The sequence below is a fragment of the Pituophis catenifer genome, unplaced genomic scaffold (genome assembly GCF_029215685.1).
Source record: "Pituophis catenifer annectens isolate HBS135680 unplaced genomic scaffold, rPitCat1.0.hap2 SCAF_2, whole genome shotgun sequence".
NCBI lineage: Eukaryota > Metazoa > Chordata > Lepidosauria > Squamata > Colubridae > Pituophis > Pituophis catenifer.
This window is the reverse complement of record NW_027256882.1, coordinates 181,773,064-181,793,486: the sequence shown is the minus strand read 5'-3', so window position 1 is coordinate 181,793,486 and position 20,423 is coordinate 181,773,064. Positions and strand designations below refer to the sequence as shown.

At 41.0% G+C, this 20,423-nt stretch overlaps 1 protein-coding gene across 1 annotated transcript; it reads right to left on the bottom strand.

Moving 5' to 3' along the window:
• Window positions 1–3,744: 3,744 nt before the first annotated feature.
• ZNF653 (zinc finger protein 653) lies at window positions 3,745–19,412 on the bottom strand. The gene is made up of 9 exons (XM_070935259.1): window positions 19,060–19,412; window positions 15,979–16,022; window positions 12,774–12,989; window positions 11,133–11,699; window positions 9,821–10,004; window positions 8,879–8,990; window positions 8,112–8,226; window positions 5,236–5,335; window positions 3,745–4,789 (listed from the first exon to the last, which is right to left on the bottom strand). Exons 1-9 carry the CDS (start codon window positions 19,410–19,412, stop codon window positions 4,612–4,614), a joined length of 1,869 nt encoding a protein of 622 aa, XP_070791360.1. The 3' UTR covers window positions 3,745–4,611.
• Between the last annotated feature and the right edge of the window lie 1,011 nt (window positions 19,413–20,423).

The following is a 20,423-nucleotide window of genomic DNA, read 5'->3' as shown; positions in this document are numbered from 1 at the left end:
GTCACAGTAGTTACTACTATTAGGAAAAGTGCACCTTGTGTTCCACTGCAGTCTGCATAAGCCAGTGGTAGGGTCTGAACCAAGACCAGTGGCTAAGATTACCCCAGGTCCGATCATAGTGGGGAGAGGGGAGGAACACTGAAGTTAAATGGATTCTGGATTCCAGACTATACAAAGAAAAATTCCAATACATAGTCCAGTGGAAGAGGTACCCAATGTCAGAAACCAGATGGGTAAAAGTGCAGAACATGAGGGCAGATAGATTAGTAATTTCAGAGGAGGAACTGGAAGTGTCATGGTGAGACCGGCTGGAAAAATAACGGGCTCCGACAAGCTCTGCAAAAATCCAGCCGGACAAACCGCTGTCGAGGGGTCTTCGGACTGGAACCATCCTGTAGAGATGGTGAACGTGGAGAGGTTCCTCAGACGACCAAGAGGAACAGGCAAGTTCCTCAAAAGGTTGGAGGCTGCTCTTCGAACCAGCGGCAGGGGTGTCGGCTCTGAAGCTGGGGCAACCGTACTAAGTTTGTTGTGCAGGAGCAGTGTCTGAACAGAGTGCTGGTACCGAGAGTGATTAGCCAACTCACAGGTAAAAAAAATTTTTTAAAATAATTTTAAAAGATGTCCCGGAGCGGCAATGAGCAGCTAATTGGCACTTAGGAAAGTTAATGGAGGGAGAAGAACAAAGAGGAGGTTAAAATACCAAAGCCCAAGAAAGAAAATTTCACAACTGGATTTAAAATTGGATTTGGAGAAACAAAAAATAATAAAAGAAACCCGAGGAAAAGTAGTTTTTATGTGGATTCAAAATATTTTTGACAGCTTTGATACTTAGTTGCTCTGAGAATATTGTGGATTTGAGAGAGACATCTGCTGGCGGAAAGAGAGAACTGCAATCTTGGTTGGAAGATAGAAGAGAAAATAACATCTGTGACCTTGATTAATAAAAAATAATTCAGAAAATGTGAGAACTCTTACGGAGTATTTGTTTTTCTGAACTGCTTGGTTTCGACTTTCAACTGTTGTGGAAGATAATAAAGCTTTAACTTGGAGTGGATTAAATAAATATTCAAATTGGATACTATTTGGAATTAAAGAGAGACTAAAATGGACTTTAAAATTTTAATTAAATATCAAAAGTTTTAACAATTTTTTAAAATTGACAATATGGAGTCTTGGATGTGTGAGGAATTAACTGAGGTTTAAAAACGTGTGAATCACTAAAGGGTAATAAAAAGTCAGAAATTTTGCTGGAGTACAAAAAACAGGAAAAAGATAGCATAAATATTGCTAGCTGATAAATATTTCTTGCTATTGATAGCAAGAAAATATTGAAGGAAAAGGAATTGAATGCAAAAAGCAGTTAGATGATTTCGCTGGGATTAACAATGGTAAAAAAAAGAGTGGAGGGGGGGGAAATATCCCCCCCAAAAGAATCAATCATAGGGAAAAGAAGAAAAGAGTGGAAAGAGATTAGGAGAAAGCTTGGGGAGAATTATTTCAGTAATATATTTAAAAGTGAGAAAAAGGATTCAAGAGAAAAGATATAATAAATACAAAAAAAAAAGTTGTTAAAAGAATGGGATAAAAGGAGGAAATGATTAAGAAGTGGAATTTTGGAGAGACCAAGTGATAATGGTTAGAGGGGAAAAATAGTGGAAAGAATATTACATAAATATTATATATTTACTAATATATAATAAGATATATATTAGTAAATTTAATATTATTGTGAGTCAAATAAATTAAAGGGTTTTAATGTAAGAAGTGAATATGACATTGCTTATAGCAAAACAGAATAGCAGATGAAATATGAACTGGCAATGGGGTTTAATTATGAAGACAAGTTAAATTAAGAAACAAAATTGAAATGTTGAAAAGTTGGATGGGGAGTTTGAAAAATATATACTGTAAATGAAGAATTAATTAATTGATATTTTAAGAAATTAGGAATTAAGGGCAGATAGTGATACTGTTTATGTATTATGTATTAAGAAGAGATTAAGATAAAGAAATATGGAAAAAGAATATTATGGCCAAAACTGGAAATATGTAAAATGTACTTGGGGGAGAGATGAAATAACAAGATATGGTGAAAAATGATGAATTTGCAATAAAGAATTATATAAAAGGGATGAATTTGGAAAAAGCGGGAAGATTGGAATAGATTATAAAAATTAAGATATATAAGATGTGATCCGGTCAACACTGTTCCTAAAATATGTATGATGAAAGAAAAATTTTAATAAAACTTGTTTACAAAAAAAAAAATGAAATAAAAAATTAGTAATTTAATGAGAAATATCCCCAGAAGGCAACGGGCCCTTCTTAGAGGCCAAGGCACTCCTGAAATAAATGTGTACTTATTTTCGAGGTGCTTATTTTCTGGGGGCATGGGGGGTGTCTGTCAACTTTGAACCTTGCCCTGCTGTCACAGACATCTTTTTGTTTCTCAGCTTGCCACAGACTATTGGGGGTGGGGGGAAGGTTTGGAATGTTAGTCCAGATGAGAAATCATCCCGTGGAAACCAAGGTCATTTCAACAGATGTTTGGCAATAGCTTGAAGGAGTTGCCATAGACACACCAGAACACCTAATTGGACAATGTGATCTGGTCATAGGAGGGAATGAAAGAATTCATTCTTTAATTAGCTGAAATCCGTGGGAAGTAGTTAGAGTTGGTTTTGCTTCATGCGTGCCGAAATCATGTACTCAATAAAGTTATGCTTAAAGATCATCTTGACTTGCTGGCTTGGTTGGATTCATCAGTTGGAACCTTGACAGAGAGTTCAAAATCACAAAATTCCATTGTGTATTGAGTCTCCTTCTTATCTGTTTTAAGGATATGATAATTATTTTCCTATTGGGTATTCCAATGCTGATCAAGTATTCTATAAAAATAACAGTCCCATTTTACTGGTGACAAGCTTTTATGGCTGGTATTAATCAAGGAGTGATGAGCTTTCAGGCTCTGTGGCCGTGATCTTGTTTTCTGCTGACCTGATGTTTCACCAGCAGCTATGGCTGGCCTCTTCAGAAGCATAGTGTGCTCATCACTCCTTGGTCTTTGATTTGCCTGTGAACATTATTGTGCTCCTTTAAGAATCTCTCCAGATTTGCCTTTCCACTCTGATCTGAATCTATATGGATTTGAAGAGTGATCTTTGCCTGGATTAAGGAAACAAACGTGCAAGACGACAAGCTAATTTCATTCAGCCAGCTTCCCTCTCAAAATGATAAGATATATGCTGCCTCCAGATTACTTTGATCCTTCACCAAGGGCAACAATGATTACTAAGACATATGGGGAGCTGGAATGCAGCATTTGGAAGGTCTGTCCATTTTAGCACCTGCAAGTTCAGAAAACAGGAAGCAAAAGTTCGGCAAGTTTTAAATTCTGTTCACTAATGGCTTGTACATCTTTGAGGAACATGGCAAGAACAGCCACACAAAATAATCTCCAAAAGTAGAACTATCTAAACTAATAAAAAAGAGCTCTTCCTGTCCCTCCATCCCAGAATGACAAACCCCACAAAATTTGACCCAACTAAGCTATTTTGTCTGCTGACAATTCCATATAAACAGGTTCTTCAAAAAGAGGAGTTTTTTGGGGGGTGGTCGTGGTGAAGAAATGGCATACACCCAATTATGAGTGCTCTCACAGAGCCATGTCAATTTCAGCTATAGAAAAAAAATCTGTCAATTTTCACATTTAATATTTTTAACTTAGTCCTAAGGATTAAATAGCATTTTAAAGTCAAAAGCAGTGTTTCTTAATAGTATAATAAAAAATACACTGATGGCATTAAATTTTAGAAATTCCTTATTTGCAAACAAGGCTATGAATATAGCAAACTATAGAGGATGGCCACAGATAACCGGAATAATAAAGCAACTTAGAGCTGGAATCCAAGTCTACCCAGTATCAGAATCTGTGCTTTATATAACACCAATATTTCAAGAAAACAGGTACAAATGCCAACTCTAGATTGTCTTCAAATGCAATAGCCCTGAATGTTGAAGGGAAAATAGTTCCTGAAACAGAACCATGCTTAGACCAATATATGACTATGTTCAACCAACTATTTCAAGGAAATTGAATTAATGCATATCAGCCAATAATTTTCTTTCAGTTGTCAATAGATATACAACATTCACTTGAACTAGACCTGCAGCTATACATTGGAAGTAGTCTCTCCATAGTTAAATGATATGCAACTAGACCTTTCATACTGTACTCCTCCTTCAGATCAAGTATCAGGTGGTTAAAATGTAGACGGTGCTGCCAGTGGATAACATAGTACTGATACTTTAATTAAGATTATTCTTGGCTGTTGCTTCGCTGTTCTTTTCCCCTTGAGAAACAGGACAATTTAGCACCATAATCTCGAGTTAGATGTTTTAACTTTATGCTGTCAGAACACCGAGCACACTTGCATATCAGAAGTTTTTGTCATTCATCATCTGGTCTTAAAAGTCTTCATCCTAACCTAATAGACCCTTGTGCTGGGGGTAGCACACACTATGTCTTCAGTTGTGACTATGTAAGACATGCCCTCAACTGGTTTAGGTATTTGGAGCAACAATAATTAAAGTGATTCAGGATCAGGGTCAGGCAGTCTTATGGTCTGGGTGGCTCTTTAGTTTGTGGAACTTGACACTGTCCAGCTTCTCAAAACGTTTGCCACAGTTCTCGCAAGTAAAGTTATATTGGACTTCTGAAGTATGCTTCTTCATATGCCAGTTGAGAGAAGACCTCTGACGACACTGATAGCCACAAATCTCACACCTGTGGAGAGAAAGTCGTCATTCCATTATACTCCAGACTAAAACCCAGGAAAGCATCCCCAGCCCCAACAACTACCAACAGCTGTTGCTGTCTATTCAGTATCTGCTACCATAATCGGGCAGAGTATGTATTTCAATTTACACATTTTTCCTGTCGTACTGAAAGTAGCTTTTCTCAGTATAATTGTAGTTAAAAATTGCATAATTACAAAAACAATTAGTTCAGTTCTTTAGTCTCAAGTATATCAAATATACTAACAATGATTACTAAGTAGCTCATTCAGAGTTTCCATTTTAAAAAATGGTTAGATATGATCAGCCAGACTGAGCCCTGGCCAACTTGCACAAAAAAGGCAAAGCAAGCAGGCTCCAAAGACCTCGCCCAGTTGCTCTCATGCTGGAGGGTGGCTCAGCCCAGACTTTCTTGTCACGCCCCAGGTCACTCACTGGAGAGGGGTCTCTCCAGTATGTGTTCGACGATGGACCTCCAGATGATTCTTCCGCTTGAAGGATTTTCCACAAGTCTCACAGGTAAATTCCCGGACCCCTGGGAAGATATAGGAATAAAAAAAGGAACAGGAAAACCCATCAATAGCTAACATAGGGACATTCTCTGTCCCAAAGAAGAGACATCTCCTGAAATAACTTGCTTGAATGGGCCCTGCCATTAATTTAATCAAATTAAACCTTAAGACACCATGCACCACTTAAAGGAATATAATATTGCTTTAAACTTAGAGGAAGGAAATAATAAAAAGAGAATGCCAATCCCATTGGTCCTCAAATTCAATATTCAAAGAAAACTAGATTTTAATAAACTTTTAATTAAAAGTTTCATAGAGAATAAAAACACAAATTAATAGAGTAAAAGCACAAAAGTAAAAAGTAAAAGAGCAAATAGAAAGAATAATCTGTTACTATGATTTATTTATTTATCTAAAACATTTATGTAAGTGCCCACGTTTATTCCAAATTCTGAGTGGCTCCCAATCAAGGTTTAAAACAATATCAGTAATAAAGATTACCTGGACCTGTGCCAGAGAGGCTTTTAAAGAAGTTAATCAGCACCTTGAATTGCACCCAGAACTCTAGGGCAAACCTAGGGGCACCCTTCACGGAGTATAACACCTCATTCTGGAATAGTTATAGCTTCCAGGTGGTCTTCAAAAGCAGCCTTATATAATCCACACTGCAGTAATCTAAACAGTGACCAAGGCATGAATGACAATAAGGAAGGTCTCCCAGTCCAGGAAAGGCTGCAATCAGCATACCAGATGAATCTGTGCAAAGGCCCCTCTAGCCATGGCTACCACCTGCTCAAGCTGGAGCCACGAGGCTAGCACAATCCCCAAAATCGGCACCAGCCCCAGGACTACCAACCCATCCAGAGTCAATGAAATTATTACAATACTATGATTATAAAAAAATCTCACTCTTTTCTATTATCCAGGATTTTTTTCTAATTGCAAAACCACTAATCATAAATGCACTTTGTTTTGTGCAAAAAATCTATGAAGGATTTCCAGTCAACCATAAATGTAGATAGTTTTTTCTCAAGTCAGAGAAATTAATTTAACCATCTCAGAAAATTTTATCATCTTCACCAACCATTCCTTCATTGTGGGTAGTGTTATGCCTTTCCATTTTTTAGCAAATACCATGTTTTCCTGAAAATAAGACTCTGTCTTATATTTTTTTGAACCCCGAAATAATAATAAAAAATAATAATGGAAATATATGCTAGTTTTCCACAAAAAGGCATAAAATACAGTCACATTCCACAGAACACCACAAATGGCCATAAATGCAGCCCAGTTGCTGACCCCTCAAAAAGATCCTTTTTAGTGGACCTAGCAATGCCATTAATAATTTCCCTTGTGGGAAAAATTAAAAGCATTTCCAATCAGTTCTGGGAAAAGCTAATGGGTCTTTAATCAGTGAAAACACCAAGATAAAATTATGAGAGATAGAAAATATGAAGCATGAAAAAATGGAAATTAGGACCATTATGCCGACTGCCACAGAAAATGTACTATCTTGGCCAACTATTATTCAAGTGCCCAATGAAAACTGAGAGAAAATGGGCATCTTGCAAAATCTTTAATTGCAGCGCTTGTCACCATGTTCCTCCACCTTGAAGAAAAAACAGTAAAAAAGGAACAATCTTTACTTAGACTAGAAAGCCACAGATTTCTCAGTGACTTGACTGGAAGGGAGAAACCCCTCTAGAGATTGTTGCACATCTTTTACTCTTGCCTACTGAAGTAAATAGGAGGAGCAACTTTCCTTTTCCACTGTAAGAAAATGATATCGTTTTTGGACCTCTCTATTCAAAACAGTTGGTATGCATTGATATGCAAGGTTAACAATTCCATCAGAACCACCATATACTAAAATACCATGTTTCCCCGACAATAAGACTCGGTCTTATATTTTTGGGGGGCTCCAAAATAAGAATAGGGCTTATTTTCAGGGAAACATGATTTCAGAGTTATCAGCCTGGCTGGGCACCCCACCCTTGGCACGCACAAAGGCAGCTCGCACGCGGGGGCCAACATTGACCGGCGCAGCTGCACCCCGCTGGCTCCCTTGGTCGGCGCACTCTGGGGCTGCGCAGCCTGCATAGCACCGGTGAGTTAATTACGTGTCCAAGCAGCAGCCTGGAGTGGGGGGAGGGGGGGGGGGAGAGGCATTTAAATCCAGACGCACTGCATGGGCCACAGGAAACCTGACAGTCAGTGGGCCAGAGCGGCCGGGCGGCTGCAGGAGGCTCATCTTCATGCAATGGCACTGGCAGCAGACGGAGGTAGAGGCATGGGGGTAAGGCATGCAATCCGGCTGCGCCACACAGGCTGCAGGCAAACCGAGAGACGGTGGGACAAAGTGGACAACCAGCCGCAGGTGGCTCATCTTCGTGTCTATTGGCTTGCCTGCGGCCTGCAGGGAGTGTCGAGATTGCCTGCCTTCCCCCCACCCCCCCATCTTCCCGTGGCTGCCAGTCTACTCTGGCCCACTGACTCTCAGCTTTCCCACAGTCTGTCCGGATTGCCTGCCTTCCATCCGCCTCTGCCTGCTGCTTGAATAGGTACGCAACTCACCTGCGCTGTGCAAGCTGCTGGACACTGTCGGCCCCCGCGCCCTCACAGCCTCCGGTGCTGCCCCCTCCACCCACTGATGACAATCTTCACTAGGACTTATTTTTTGGGCAGGGCTTATATTAGGCACACTTAAAATCAGGTTAGGTCTTGTTTTCGAGGAAACACCGTACCTCCGAAGTGATGAAGACATATCATAAATAGCAAAACTTAGAGGTGACAATATACCTGAATGGATTATCATGTGTCTTCGGAGATGATTAGATAGGTAAAACTTTTTGCCACAACCTGGGTGTGAGCACACCTTCGTTTTTCCTTTCCGATGAACAAGATTAACATGATTCTGAGGACAGAAAAAAATGAGAAGAACATTGTTCCTCTAGAGCAGTGGCCCCCAATCTTTTGGGTACCAGGAACCGATTCTGTGGAGAGAGGTTTTTCTGTGGACCGGAAGGGCCAAAGTTTCGCACACTGCCTGAATCCCACAAATGGGGCTTCACTTGTTTGCACAGACCAGTTTCTGGCATGCCGTGGCCCAATGCCGGTCCACAGACCATGGGTTGGGAACCCTTGCTCTAGTGTACAAATTGGAAAGTTTTACTTCTTCACAAACACACAAATCTATAGTAATTAAATTACTACCTGTCCTTCAATATATTTGTCTTTATAAGTCAAACATGGACCAAATGATGTGTAATATGCCATTGGTTGCATTAAAAATTATTAGGGTTTAATTAGGGCATTTAGGCCCTGAAGTCTAACCAAATGTTTCATGCAGGAATCCAAAGTAAAGCTTCCCTAGAGAAGGCTGTCTAAATTCTGCTTGAACATATCAATGGTTATTAGATCCACTACAAAAATAGCAGCTCTATTACTTCTGACATTTTGTCTGAGTCCTCAGCATAGAATATAATTTAGTAGCCAAATTAAGGTCAGAAGCTCTTTTGCTCTACCACCATAAATTTAATTAATCTAACAGGTCAAAGGAACTATACCTGGAAGCTACTAAGTGCTACATAGACTTGGGTGCATCCTTCATAAGGACAGTGGAACATCTCCAACATACCATCTGCATCTATGACACGACCTCTTTTGCTCCGCCGCCTCCTAAGAGAAGAATAAAAATTATTCAAAGGAAAACTGCTATACATTGTCCATAAATCTACTTCAATGTCACAAAACAATTATATTGTAGTATTGTGCTCTATGAAAAAAAAAACAAAGTGTAAAAAGAGATTCACCACTGCATCACAATAAACAGAGATTGTAGAGAATTTTATGAATACCAGTTTCAGGGCTGGAGAGAAGCCTGAAAAAAAATAAAATTTGAGACATTCCTTTCTGAAAGTCTAAGATAGATTTCCAGGAATTAGCACTAAATTCTGCCAAATGTTTTGTAAACGAACCTACCATTTACTGAACTTTGTTCCAACAAAAATTAATCTGCATTTCTCTGGTTTAGATTGTCACAAACACCATGCTGGACCCAGGCTAAGACCCAACTATTCCAGTATTTTTTCTTACACTGACCAGCCTCCGGGGGGGATGTCGATAGAAAATCTAGATTTGCCAAACCATGCTGATTCTTCTTCAGCAATGTTTGCTCTCCATAGGCCTATTTATTTTTGCATAATTAGTATTACAATATGCCTGTCATAAATATTAATCTGAATGGATGTATAATTTTCTGTATTTCCCCTTGGTCCCTTTTACAGGTGCAACTGATCAGCGAAATATGTTCAGGGCTACCAATATTTACCATTTAAGCAATGGTAACTCACTTGGCAGCAATTGTGGAAAAGTAACCAGAATCTTCAAAAATTGGACAAACTATATTCACAATACTCTATGAAACACATAATAAACATTTCTTATTGTTCCAAGAAGTAGCACCCAGTTGCTTCCCCAAATGTAGAAATCTGCTGCTGCTCACTCACTTTTCAGGCTCCTTTGGAATCTCATAAATAATGGATGACATGTTGTTTCCATCAGTCTCCTCCTCAGGTTCAGCCTCTGGTTCCTGCCCCCCGTTCTCATGGGCTGGTTTTGAGTTACAGGATGCTTCTGTTTCTGTTGGAGGATGATGCTCTTCTTTTTTGAGTTTAAAAAATGCCTTATTTTCTGTCATCAATCAGAAAGCAAAATTGTAGTTCTAAATGCTGACCTCTGCCTCACGTTATATAGGGATATTAGCCAAAAAGCAATCACTTCTGAATTGTGTTCTCTCCTAAAATATTGTGCAAGTGATTGAGGGAGAAATGGCAAATTAAATAAGCAGCTTATTGAAGATAAACCGGAGAACCTCCATGGAAAGAAACAGAAGGCAATGTCAAACATACACCACTCCAAAAAGAAGTTTGTACCATTTCTTTACATGAGTTTCACATAAAGCCAGATTTGAACATAAAACTAACAGGTGGTACCAAAAAATGAAAAATCATTTAAAAATTAACATAAAAATATGTACACACGCTCAAAATATACATTTTCATGTCCCAAATATGAAAATATCAAATAATCTACTTTATTTTAAAATTAACACTATCCTTCTTGCAACAATATTAAATAGAGGCAAACCATTCAATTCTTGATTTTCTCTTATTATGGACTTTATAAGCAATTGCTGATATATTTGTAGTTCAACTGTTTTGGCATGAAACACAAAAATAATCACAAAATTAGTTATTGCAAGATGAGTGAAAAAGTAACAAATCTGTCTTATTCCCACAGAGGAATGTCACTTCTTCACAGGATGTTGCACTGACAGCTGGAAGAATGCTTATAGAAAAGAATAGACATAAATTTGCATGCAACAATATGTAGACTGGGATTCCTCCCATTCCTTCTGAATTCTAAAGCACAGAGCTGGAGGCCCCTGCACTCCTTCCTCTATAGCAGAGTGCCCCAACTTTTCTGGGTTGGCCCAGAGCAGGGGAGAGGGGGGAAAGAGGGGGTGATTTTGTGGGAGAGGTAAGTGCATATGTGTGTGCATTGCACCCATGTTTTCGCAAGTGTGGCTGCGAGAGCCTGTGATGAGGCTTGCGCAAGTGGGGCTTTGTGCGCTTGCACAAACCCCAGTGGCAATTAGCCCACAGCAAGCTAGTGGGCCACAGCCCACAGGTTGAGGACCCCTCCTCTATAGCAAAAATGCCACACTTATACTTACAACAGTGCATTAAACCTACACATTTTAAAGCTAGGCACCTGGTCATTTGAGAACAGGCAGCCAAGATGGATGGTAGAAACTACCTTTTTTTGTTTTGATGCATTCCATGTTTTCCTTGCTATGTTGTCCATTCTCAGGCTCTGCCTGAGTATAAGGTGCTATACCCTCTATCATAGCACAAGGCAGCTCCTCTTCTCCTGTGTTGGTGACATTCAGTTGGATTCCTTCTGCTGTGAGAGAATCATAGCCAGGTCCAGCAATGATGATCACCTGTGAACCTTGCATCATACCTTGCACAGGGCAGCTGGCTACTACTTCTCCAAGTGTCTCTTGGGAAACGTTCTCAAACAGGGTTTCATGACCTGAACCCATCTGCATGGGCACTGGCATGCATACCACAGTTTCCGTCGTCTCTGGTCCATTGAGGGATGGATTGTGGCACATGCTAGTACCCTGTTCTGCTTGTAAATTCTCAAATGGAATATGGATGCCATCCTGTGTGATGAGGCCACTGGTATTTTCTCCTTCTGCATTTGCTGAGGATTGTTGAACCTGGGGTTTGTCTTTCTGATTCTCCAGCTGTTCCTCTGTCTCAGAGCTAGAGCTTTCTTCTGAAGACTCAGAGCTTCCAGCTCCAGTACCATTGGCAACTACAAATTTCAACAAGGATAAGAAAATTATCAGATAATTTCTTGGGAACCCAGACAGACAAACCTTACAGCCGGATACTTCACTTGCTTACTATCTATAGCTGTATCCAGGATTCTACACTATTCGGAATAGATAAATTAGGATATCTAAACACCTGCTGAACAAATGCCCTATTTGCCTCAATTTAAAAAGGCCTTCTCTTCACACTCATTAAGAATTTTAGATCACTTAATAAGACCGAAAGTGCATATTCTTGCCTTCTGTGTCTTCCACCATTACTCTCTGTGCAGAGAATAAGCATATCCAAAACTGATTTTAATGAGAAGAGATTAGTTATTTATTGTTCTCTATTGTACTTCCTCAACCTCTATATAAATGAATATGAAAAACAGTATTTTCTGAATGGTATTCTGGAGTCTAATTCTGTAGTACTTGAAATCAGACAGGCAAATCTTAGCCAAGAATACGTTGGAAAAACAGTGTGCTACAATCAGTGATTGTAAATATCAAATCTGGAACATAAACTTTTTTCTGGTTGGCACTAGGAAATGTTCTAATGTGGCATTTTAAAAATAATTTAAATTTTTTTTAAAAGAACATATTGTCACAAACTACGAGAAATGACAGGCCTAGAGAAAATTATGAAAAAACACTGGTTAAAATGGTGTAATATTACACAGACATTTTAATATAAACATTTAAACACAATATCTTACCTTACAATATTCAACCTGAAAGGAAAATAACTGAAAACTATACATATGCTAATAATCTTTAGGAATTCTCGACTATCCATGATGTTATTTATTTCAGAAATGAATTTCTTTTAATTAATGTTGTGTTGGGCCATCTCCAACTTCATTGCCCTAACTTAAACTATGCATTTCCAAAGTTATCTCATCTTGTGTCACTGATTTCCAAGCTCAGCTGCACTAAAGAATAACTCAGAAAGCAGCTAGCTATATGATTTGCAAAAGCTACATAGAAATATTTGCTACATGTTAACTGCAAAAAAAAAAAAAAAAAGGCAGGTTGGAGTTTTAACATCCAAGACACTCTGTACACTTACTTACCACTGTCACATTCATTTTCAGAATCACTGAGTGGTTTAAGTGGTGAGTGTAAGTCCTGGAAATAGCGGTGCCCTGCTTCACATTGCCAAACAGCTGTGGTGTACATCCCAAAGTTGGGATCCAGCTCGGAGAGATGAGGCTCATAAGGGCAGCGATTCTTGTGATCTTCATACCAGATGACTGTGTTCTTCAGGCAGTTCACATTTCGCCTTCTTCCTTGGGACATGGTAAGGATGGGAAGCAAAAAAATAAGATAAAGCAACAACAAAAAAAGTGTTTGAGAAACTTGGAACAGATGGTATGCTCTCTCTGAAAGCTAACAATGAAATCCATCTGTTTTTATATATGATGTAATTTTATGTTATTTCTACATTTAGGAAAACAACTAACCAAATGAATTTCAGCCAAATAGAAAAAAAGAAAATAGGTCCATTTTAGGCAGGAAAACTGTTAAAATAAATATGGTATACCTCAGTGTATTATCATTGTTCATAATGTTCTTTATGATTAATGACAATAAAGAGTAGCATTTTGCATTTCATCAGAAGGAATACATAAATGAAGTTATATTCCACACTTTCCTTTAGTAGTACAAAGTCATAGAATGCCTTAGCATCACATGATATTAACTACATATTTCTAGTCACTATGCTGAATATTTACAGTACTTAACTACTTCCTGAGACAGTTTGTACATTATGCTTTATGAGAGAGAAGTATTGTACAGGCTGCAGCTTTTGTAAGAATAGTGTTGATATTTAGGTTGCTTGACGATGTATTTCTTCTCCTTTCAGAAAATTCAGTCCTTTATCCATTCTGTCTAATTTGGACATCAGTTAAGTCTTACAAACAATTGCTTTAGCTTAGGCAATAAACTGACCTATTTGGCTATGTTCAGCCCTGAAAATTATACGGAGATCAGTATCTATCTCTTCCACATCTAGTTAACTCACAAGCTTTGGAAATGTCTTACAACAGAAACCAAAACCTTTGTAAATGAATGAATAAAAATGCTGGTTGTAGTGCTTATGACAACAATTTAGTTCAATGGGATTTATTTGAGGATTTTATAAGAGTACAATCATATATATCGGTGTTGGCGAACCTTTTTGGCACCAAGTGCCAAAACGGGAGTGCACTCCCATGTGCATTCCAGAAACCAGAAGAGTAGCCGACGGGTATGCATACGCACGCCAGGAAGATGATCTTCTGGTTTCTGGCACACGCATGCACACCGGCCAGCTGGTCTTCGAGTGCACATGCGCGCCAGAAACCAGAAGCCCAGGTGGCCGGTGTGCATGTGCTTGCCAGAAACCAGAACAGCAGCTGCCCAGCGCACACATGTGCACCAAGCGGCTGCTCTTCTGATTTCTGGCGCTCCCGCGCATGTGAAGACCAGCTGGCTGGAAGAGCAACAGACAACAGTTCGTGTGCCCAGAGAGATGGCTCTGCGTGCCACTTCCAGCACACGTGCCATAGGTTCGCCATCACGGATATATATAGTATATTCCTGGTATAGCTGAGAATTTATAATTTGAAGTAAACAAAAAGCATTTAATAATTCAATAATTTCAGTTCTATTTTAGGAACTACTTCAGATGAAGAAAAATACATTTTTAAAAATATCATTAAAAGGTTACTAAACCTGTTTCATTTTTAATAGTCATTACTCATAATGCCAACTCTAATACAGTATTTTAAAAAACTGAAATTTCTACATGAACATGACATGTGACTTTTCTGATTACTGAAGGATTATTGTCATTACATGTTGAAAAATAACAAAATGAAATATCTTTAACACAGGGGTCTCCAACACCTGAGCCGTGGTCCATTAATGGGCCATGGCCTATTTGGAACCAGGCCGCACAAGCACTGGGGCTGACGCATGTGCATGCAACTCAACTCACACGAGCAGTGGGTCAGTGTGCATGAGTCGAGCTGTGTGTGCATGTGTGAGTGCCCCATCGCTCACCCGAGTTGAACTGTAAGTGCGCACATGCATGCCAACCCCCACTCACATGGCCCAATTCCCCTCCCCCACAAGCCAGGCTGCCAAGCCCCAAAAGTTGAGAACCAGTGCTTTAATGCTCATGTCAATACTAAGAGAACAAATTTTAAAAAACCAAATAGCTAACTTAAATAAGTTCCTAACATTTAAATTATTGTCAATACAAGAGCTATAAATGATTTTAAACAGAAAATGTGATGCACTACAAAGCATTAAGAGCCACAGTGGCGCAGTGCACTACTGCAGCTACTGCTGCCTGCAATTTGGCATTTCAAATCTCACCCGGCTCAAGGTTGACTCAACCTTCCATCCTTCTGAGGTGGGTAAAATGAAGACCCAAACTGTTGGGGGCAATATGCTGACTCTGTAAACCGCTTAGAGAGGGATGTAAAAGCACTGGGAAGCGGTATATAAGTCTAAGTGCTATTGCTATTATATTTATATTTTAATTTCTATTATTACTTTAAAAAATGAAGCAATGCCATTCCAGGAAGTCAATAATGATATATTATGAAAATATGAAGAATTTTTCAGCATATACATTTTGGCTTTTTTAATTTTAAAAATATTTGAGCCAGTTATAGGAAATTAAATCTGTAATGAATGCTGAGCAGTTTCAATGTTAAGTTTAGTGTGATCAAATGTAGTAGAATCAATAAAAAAAGTTACAAGTTATAATGTGCCTTTTGATGTCTTGATTCTTTTTGATAGGTGTAAAGGCGATTATAGCCAAGAAAAAAATTTAACTGATTTTCAGATGCAAATATAAAGCAAACTAAACACTGAGAACATTAGATTCAACAAAACTAATAAACCAGATTGGGCCAAAGATGGGAGAATTTTAAACTATTAGGAGACAAGTGAAAATTATTTAGAGGTCATCGGAATTAGGCAGCTACAATAAATTTGAATAAATATTTCTGAAATCATTACATAGGTAAATGAAGATTCTTATACCAGGAATTTATGCTAACAATTATATATGTTCAGTCAAATTTACTGAGATTTACTTTATAAAGAACTGCTGCCAATTTCTGTATCACTGTAAATTCATTCCAGACTTTCTTCTTGATTTCTTTATACTTTATGGCATTCAGCTTTTTCATGTTTTTTTTAATTTAAAAACTGACAGCAATTCGTTGTATTTTTAGAGCATGAATAAAATTGACATATCAATGCATAGATCACACTTACTTTTCTTTCGCTGTGACTCATAAGGGATCTGCTCCCATGGTTTTCTGCAAGTAAAGATGGTAGCATATCATAGTATGCACGTAGATCTCCAGAAGTGAATACCAGGACTTGTTTGCCAAAGGAAAGCCTCAGCCAAAGGAGGTACTAAAAGCCTTTGAAAAACTTCTTTAAAGATAATATTTCAATAAGACTGTCATTCACAGAGAGGAAAGTAATGGTAAGAAATAAGGAAATTATGCTTCTGAAGATACCTAGTTTATACCCTAATAATCAGCACTATCTTTTCTAACAGCCTCTATCAGAGCAACAAACAACTAAAAACAGAATTCAAACATGCTCTCAGTTTCTCTGTTAGAGCAAATACTGCCAATGAGCAATCAAGGAGTCTATCAAGAACAGTTATCCACTATTACTTGATCTGGTATAATTTACAGGTCACCTTGCATAGTAATATGGATTGGTCTCTAAATTACATAGAGTTTTTAGACCTATATATTACATTTCCAGAGAATGCAATGCAAACTAAACTAAGGATATGATTGATCATTTTTAGGAAATGTTTTAAAAGATTTGATAAATAATTATTGGTTGCACAAAGATAGTAAGGATGGATAGTTATGGAGGATGCAATACTCAAATGTGACAGTCAAGTTATATTATTACATTCCAAAACAGCCACATCATCATCATCATCATCATCATCATCATCATCATCATTATTATTATTATTATTATTATTATTATTGCTATTATTATTTTATTATTATTTATTGAATTTGTATACCGCCCTACTCCCGAAGGACTCAGGGCAGTGAACAGCCAAATAAAATACATATAATACAAATGTTAAAAAACCATTAAAATACAATTAAATAATTGGCCTGGAAAACGAAATTTAAAACACCCCAAATTCATAAGACAAATTTAAAATTTAAAAATTTTTAAAAACAATTTAAAAGAGAGGTTAGGCCAGGCTGGCCTGCTGGAATAAAGTATTTTAATGGCATGGCAGAAAGCGCGCAGATCCGGGATCCTCCGTATCTCCGGGGAGAGCTCGTTCCAGATGGCGGGTGCCCCCAAAGAGAAGGCTCTCCCCCTGTGGGCCGCCAGTCGACACTGTTTGGCCGATGGCACCCTGAGGAAGCCCTCTCTATGGGAGCGTACTGGTCAGTGAGAGGCTACTGGTGGCAGAAGGCGGTCTCGTAGATACCCCGGTCCTAAGCCATGGAGCGCTCTAAAGGTGGTAACCAAAACCTTGAAGCACACCCAAAAGACCACCGGGAGCCAGTGCAGCTCGCGCAGGACAGGAGTCACATAGGAGCGCCACGTCGCTCCCATAACCACCCGCGCGGCCACATTCTGGACTAGCTGGAGCCTCCAGGTGCTCCTCAAGGGAAGCCCCATGTAGAGAGCATTGCAGTAGTCCAGGCGGGAAGTGATGAGGGCATGAGTGACCGTATTTAACGAGTCCCGATCCAGAAAGGGACGCAACTGGCGAATCAGGCCCTCCTGGCCACAGCCGTCAAGTGCTCTTCTAAAGACAGCTGTGAGTCCAGGAGGACCCCCAAGTTGCAAGCCCTCTCTGTGGGGGCCAACGACTTGCCCCCAATAGTCAGTGATGGCACCAACTGACTATATCGGGATGTCAGAAACCACAGCCACTCGGTCTTGGATGGGTTGAGCCTGAGTCTGTTCCTCCCCATCCAGATCCGTACAGCCTCCAGGCACCGGGACACTTCAAGGGCATCATTGGGATGGTCTGGGGTGGAGATGTACAGCTGGGTGTCACCAGCGTACTGGTGGTACTTCACCCGAAACCACCGATGATCTCACCCAGCAGCTTCACATAAATGTTGAACAGAAGGGGCGAGAGGACCGACCCCTGTGGCACCCCACATACAAGGGGCCTCGGGGTCGACCCCTGCCCCCCTGCCAACACTGACTGTGACCGGTTGGAGAGGAAGGAGAACCACCGCAGCACGGTGCCTCCCACCCCTAACTCTTCCAGCCGGTGCAGCATGATACCATGGTCGATGGTATCAAAAGCCGCTGAGAGATCTAATTGGACCAGGACAGAGGGGCAACTCCTGTCCCAAGCCCTCCAGAGATCACCAACCAATGCGACCAATGTCTTTTCCATGCTGTACCCAGGCCTGAAGCCCGACTGGAATGGATCCAGATAAGCCAATTCATCCAGGTACTGAGGGAGCTGTCGTGCTACCACTCTCTCAACAACCTTCACAACAAAGTGAAGGTTGGAGACTGGACGGTAATTAGCCAATACTGCCGGGTCCAGGGAAGGCTTCTTGAGGAGAGGCCTCACCACCGCCTCTTTCAAGGCGGCGGGAAAAACACCCTCACTCAAAGAAGCATTTATAATCCCCTGGAGCCAGCCTCCTGTAACCTTCAGAGAGGCCAGCACCAACCAGGAGGGTCACAGGTCCAATATACATGTGGCAGCATTCAGTCTACTCAGTATCCTGTCCACATCTTCGGGAGTCACAGAATCAAACGCTTCCCAGATAATATTCTCAAGACCTGCCTCCATCCTCCCCCCTGAATCTACCCTGTCAGAGGTAGAGGTAGATAAGTGCCTGATGATAATTGGGGGGGGGACACACACAGAATGGTTCTAGTTTTCCAGGTATCCACCTGTTTCCAACTACCCGTTTCTAAATGACAAGATGACATAAGATGTCTGTTTGCAGAATTAACCATCTCATCCTCCTTTTGTCAAACGCCTTGAAATCCAGAGAGTGACCTCTTCCCAGAGCAGCCGATTTTGATGGTACCCAGGGAGAGCAGAGCTAACTGGAAATCGTGCCTACGCTGACCTCCGAAACGTCAGGCAGTTTTGCTGGCAAGACGCCGCCATCAGCCCCCCACGTGCAGGAAAAGGCCTCGCGCCTGTTTTTTTCATGTCTTTGGCCCTTGCCTGCTTTGCACTTGGCCCTCGGGGGGGGGGGCGCACCTTGTATGACCACGAGGCCTCCGGGGCTCATTCGACTGAGTGCTCCCCCCCCCGCCTTCGCATTAACCGTCTAGCCATCTCCTCCCTCAGCCCTTTCTGCCGACTCTCACCCGCGGCGCCCGGCCCGCTCTTCTCGTTCCAGTTCCAGTAAATAAGCCGCCAGCTTGGCGTCACTCCAGCCACTGCGCTGCCTCAGGTCCACCCACGAGCCGTGAGACTCGCCCAGGTAGACTCGCCGCTCGTCGTATTTCTTGCGGGATTCGAGGCGTCGTCGTACCCGGTCAGACTCGGTGAGGCGCGGCCTACCCCGGGCTTTCCGCCCACCACGAACCTTCCGCCCACCCGGCGCAGTCTCGGCATCCACATCCCCAGCAGCGACCTCTTCTTCCTCCTCTTCCCCTTCTTCCTCGGGCTCCCCACCATCCTCCTCACCTGGGGCTGGGCCGCGCTCCGAATCATTCATCCCTGCTTCGTAACCAGGGAACCCTCCTCTCGCGAAGCTCTGTCGTCCGTTGGTCGCGCGCTAGTGACGTCACGGGGCGACCGCTCGCTCGCACCCCCTCTCCGGCTGGAGGAAGGCTCTCGCGCTCGGTCCGACGGGGAAGGGGCTGTTGGCCCAAAACTTTCCTCCAGGTGGCAGGTAGTCCAGTCCAGATGCTGGAGTGTGTATTTTGGCAGAGGGGAGCACCACCGTTAGAAAAAAGAAAAGTGCAACAGACTTACCTATGGTAGGACGATTAAACAAGTTGCAAGGGCAACGATAGCAAAAAGTTTTATTTCGCCCCCTCTTTGCTGCCTTCTAATGATCCTCCGGATTTTCAGAGTTCAAATGGAATGTCTGCCTGAAAAAAATGAGCATCCTGCCTTTCCTTTTGGTGGGGAGGAGGTTGGAGTGGGAGAATTAGACTTCGTTTTCCCTCTTGATCCTCCCACATAACTATTGTCATAACTCTGATCTGTGTGTTTGGAAAGCTCTTCAAATTGCTTCACTTCGATAAGAAAGTCTTTGTTCTTTGTTGTTCAGCCTTTGAGAATTCTTGTGAGCTTTGGCTGTGCCCTCAGTCTAATCATAACTTGGTGGTCTGTCACAAATAGTTTGATTTTATGTCTTAATAATAACTTTATTGTCACTGCACAACATACGTACAATGAGATTGGTGGAGCTCCCTCAGTGCACCCCTTCCAACACAATACAGCTCACAGTGAAGACAGACAATCCCTAACCCAATAAACCATATTAACAAACACCCAGTCCTATTGCACCAGTGTGAACATGTTGCGCCAGCCCTGCAAGTCCATCGTACTACATAGTTATGTTATTTCTCATTCAGGAGTCTGACAGCCCACGGATGAAAACTGTTCTTGTGCGGCTGGCTATTGCTTCTATCAGTGCTGTGAAGTCGGAGTCGGAGGAAATTTTGGGTACCTGGAGTCGGAGTCGGCAAGCAATGCACCGACTCCGACTCCTACTAAA

Bases quoted from the DNA above. Each gene is read 5' to 3' on its own strand.
- ZNF653 (XM_070935259.1), bottom strand. From the start codon at position 19,412: ATGAATGATTCGGAGCGCGGCCCAGCCCCAGGTGAGGAGGATGGTGGG. The intron at 10,005-11,132 runs GTAGTTTCTACC...GATTGATGACAG, and splicing joins ATGCATCAAAACAAAAAAAG to AAAATAAGGCATTTTTTAAA. The intron at 5,336-8,111 runs GTATATTGTCAC...ATATCTTCCCAG, and splicing joins ACACATGATAATCCATTCAG to GGGTCCGGGAATTTACCTGT.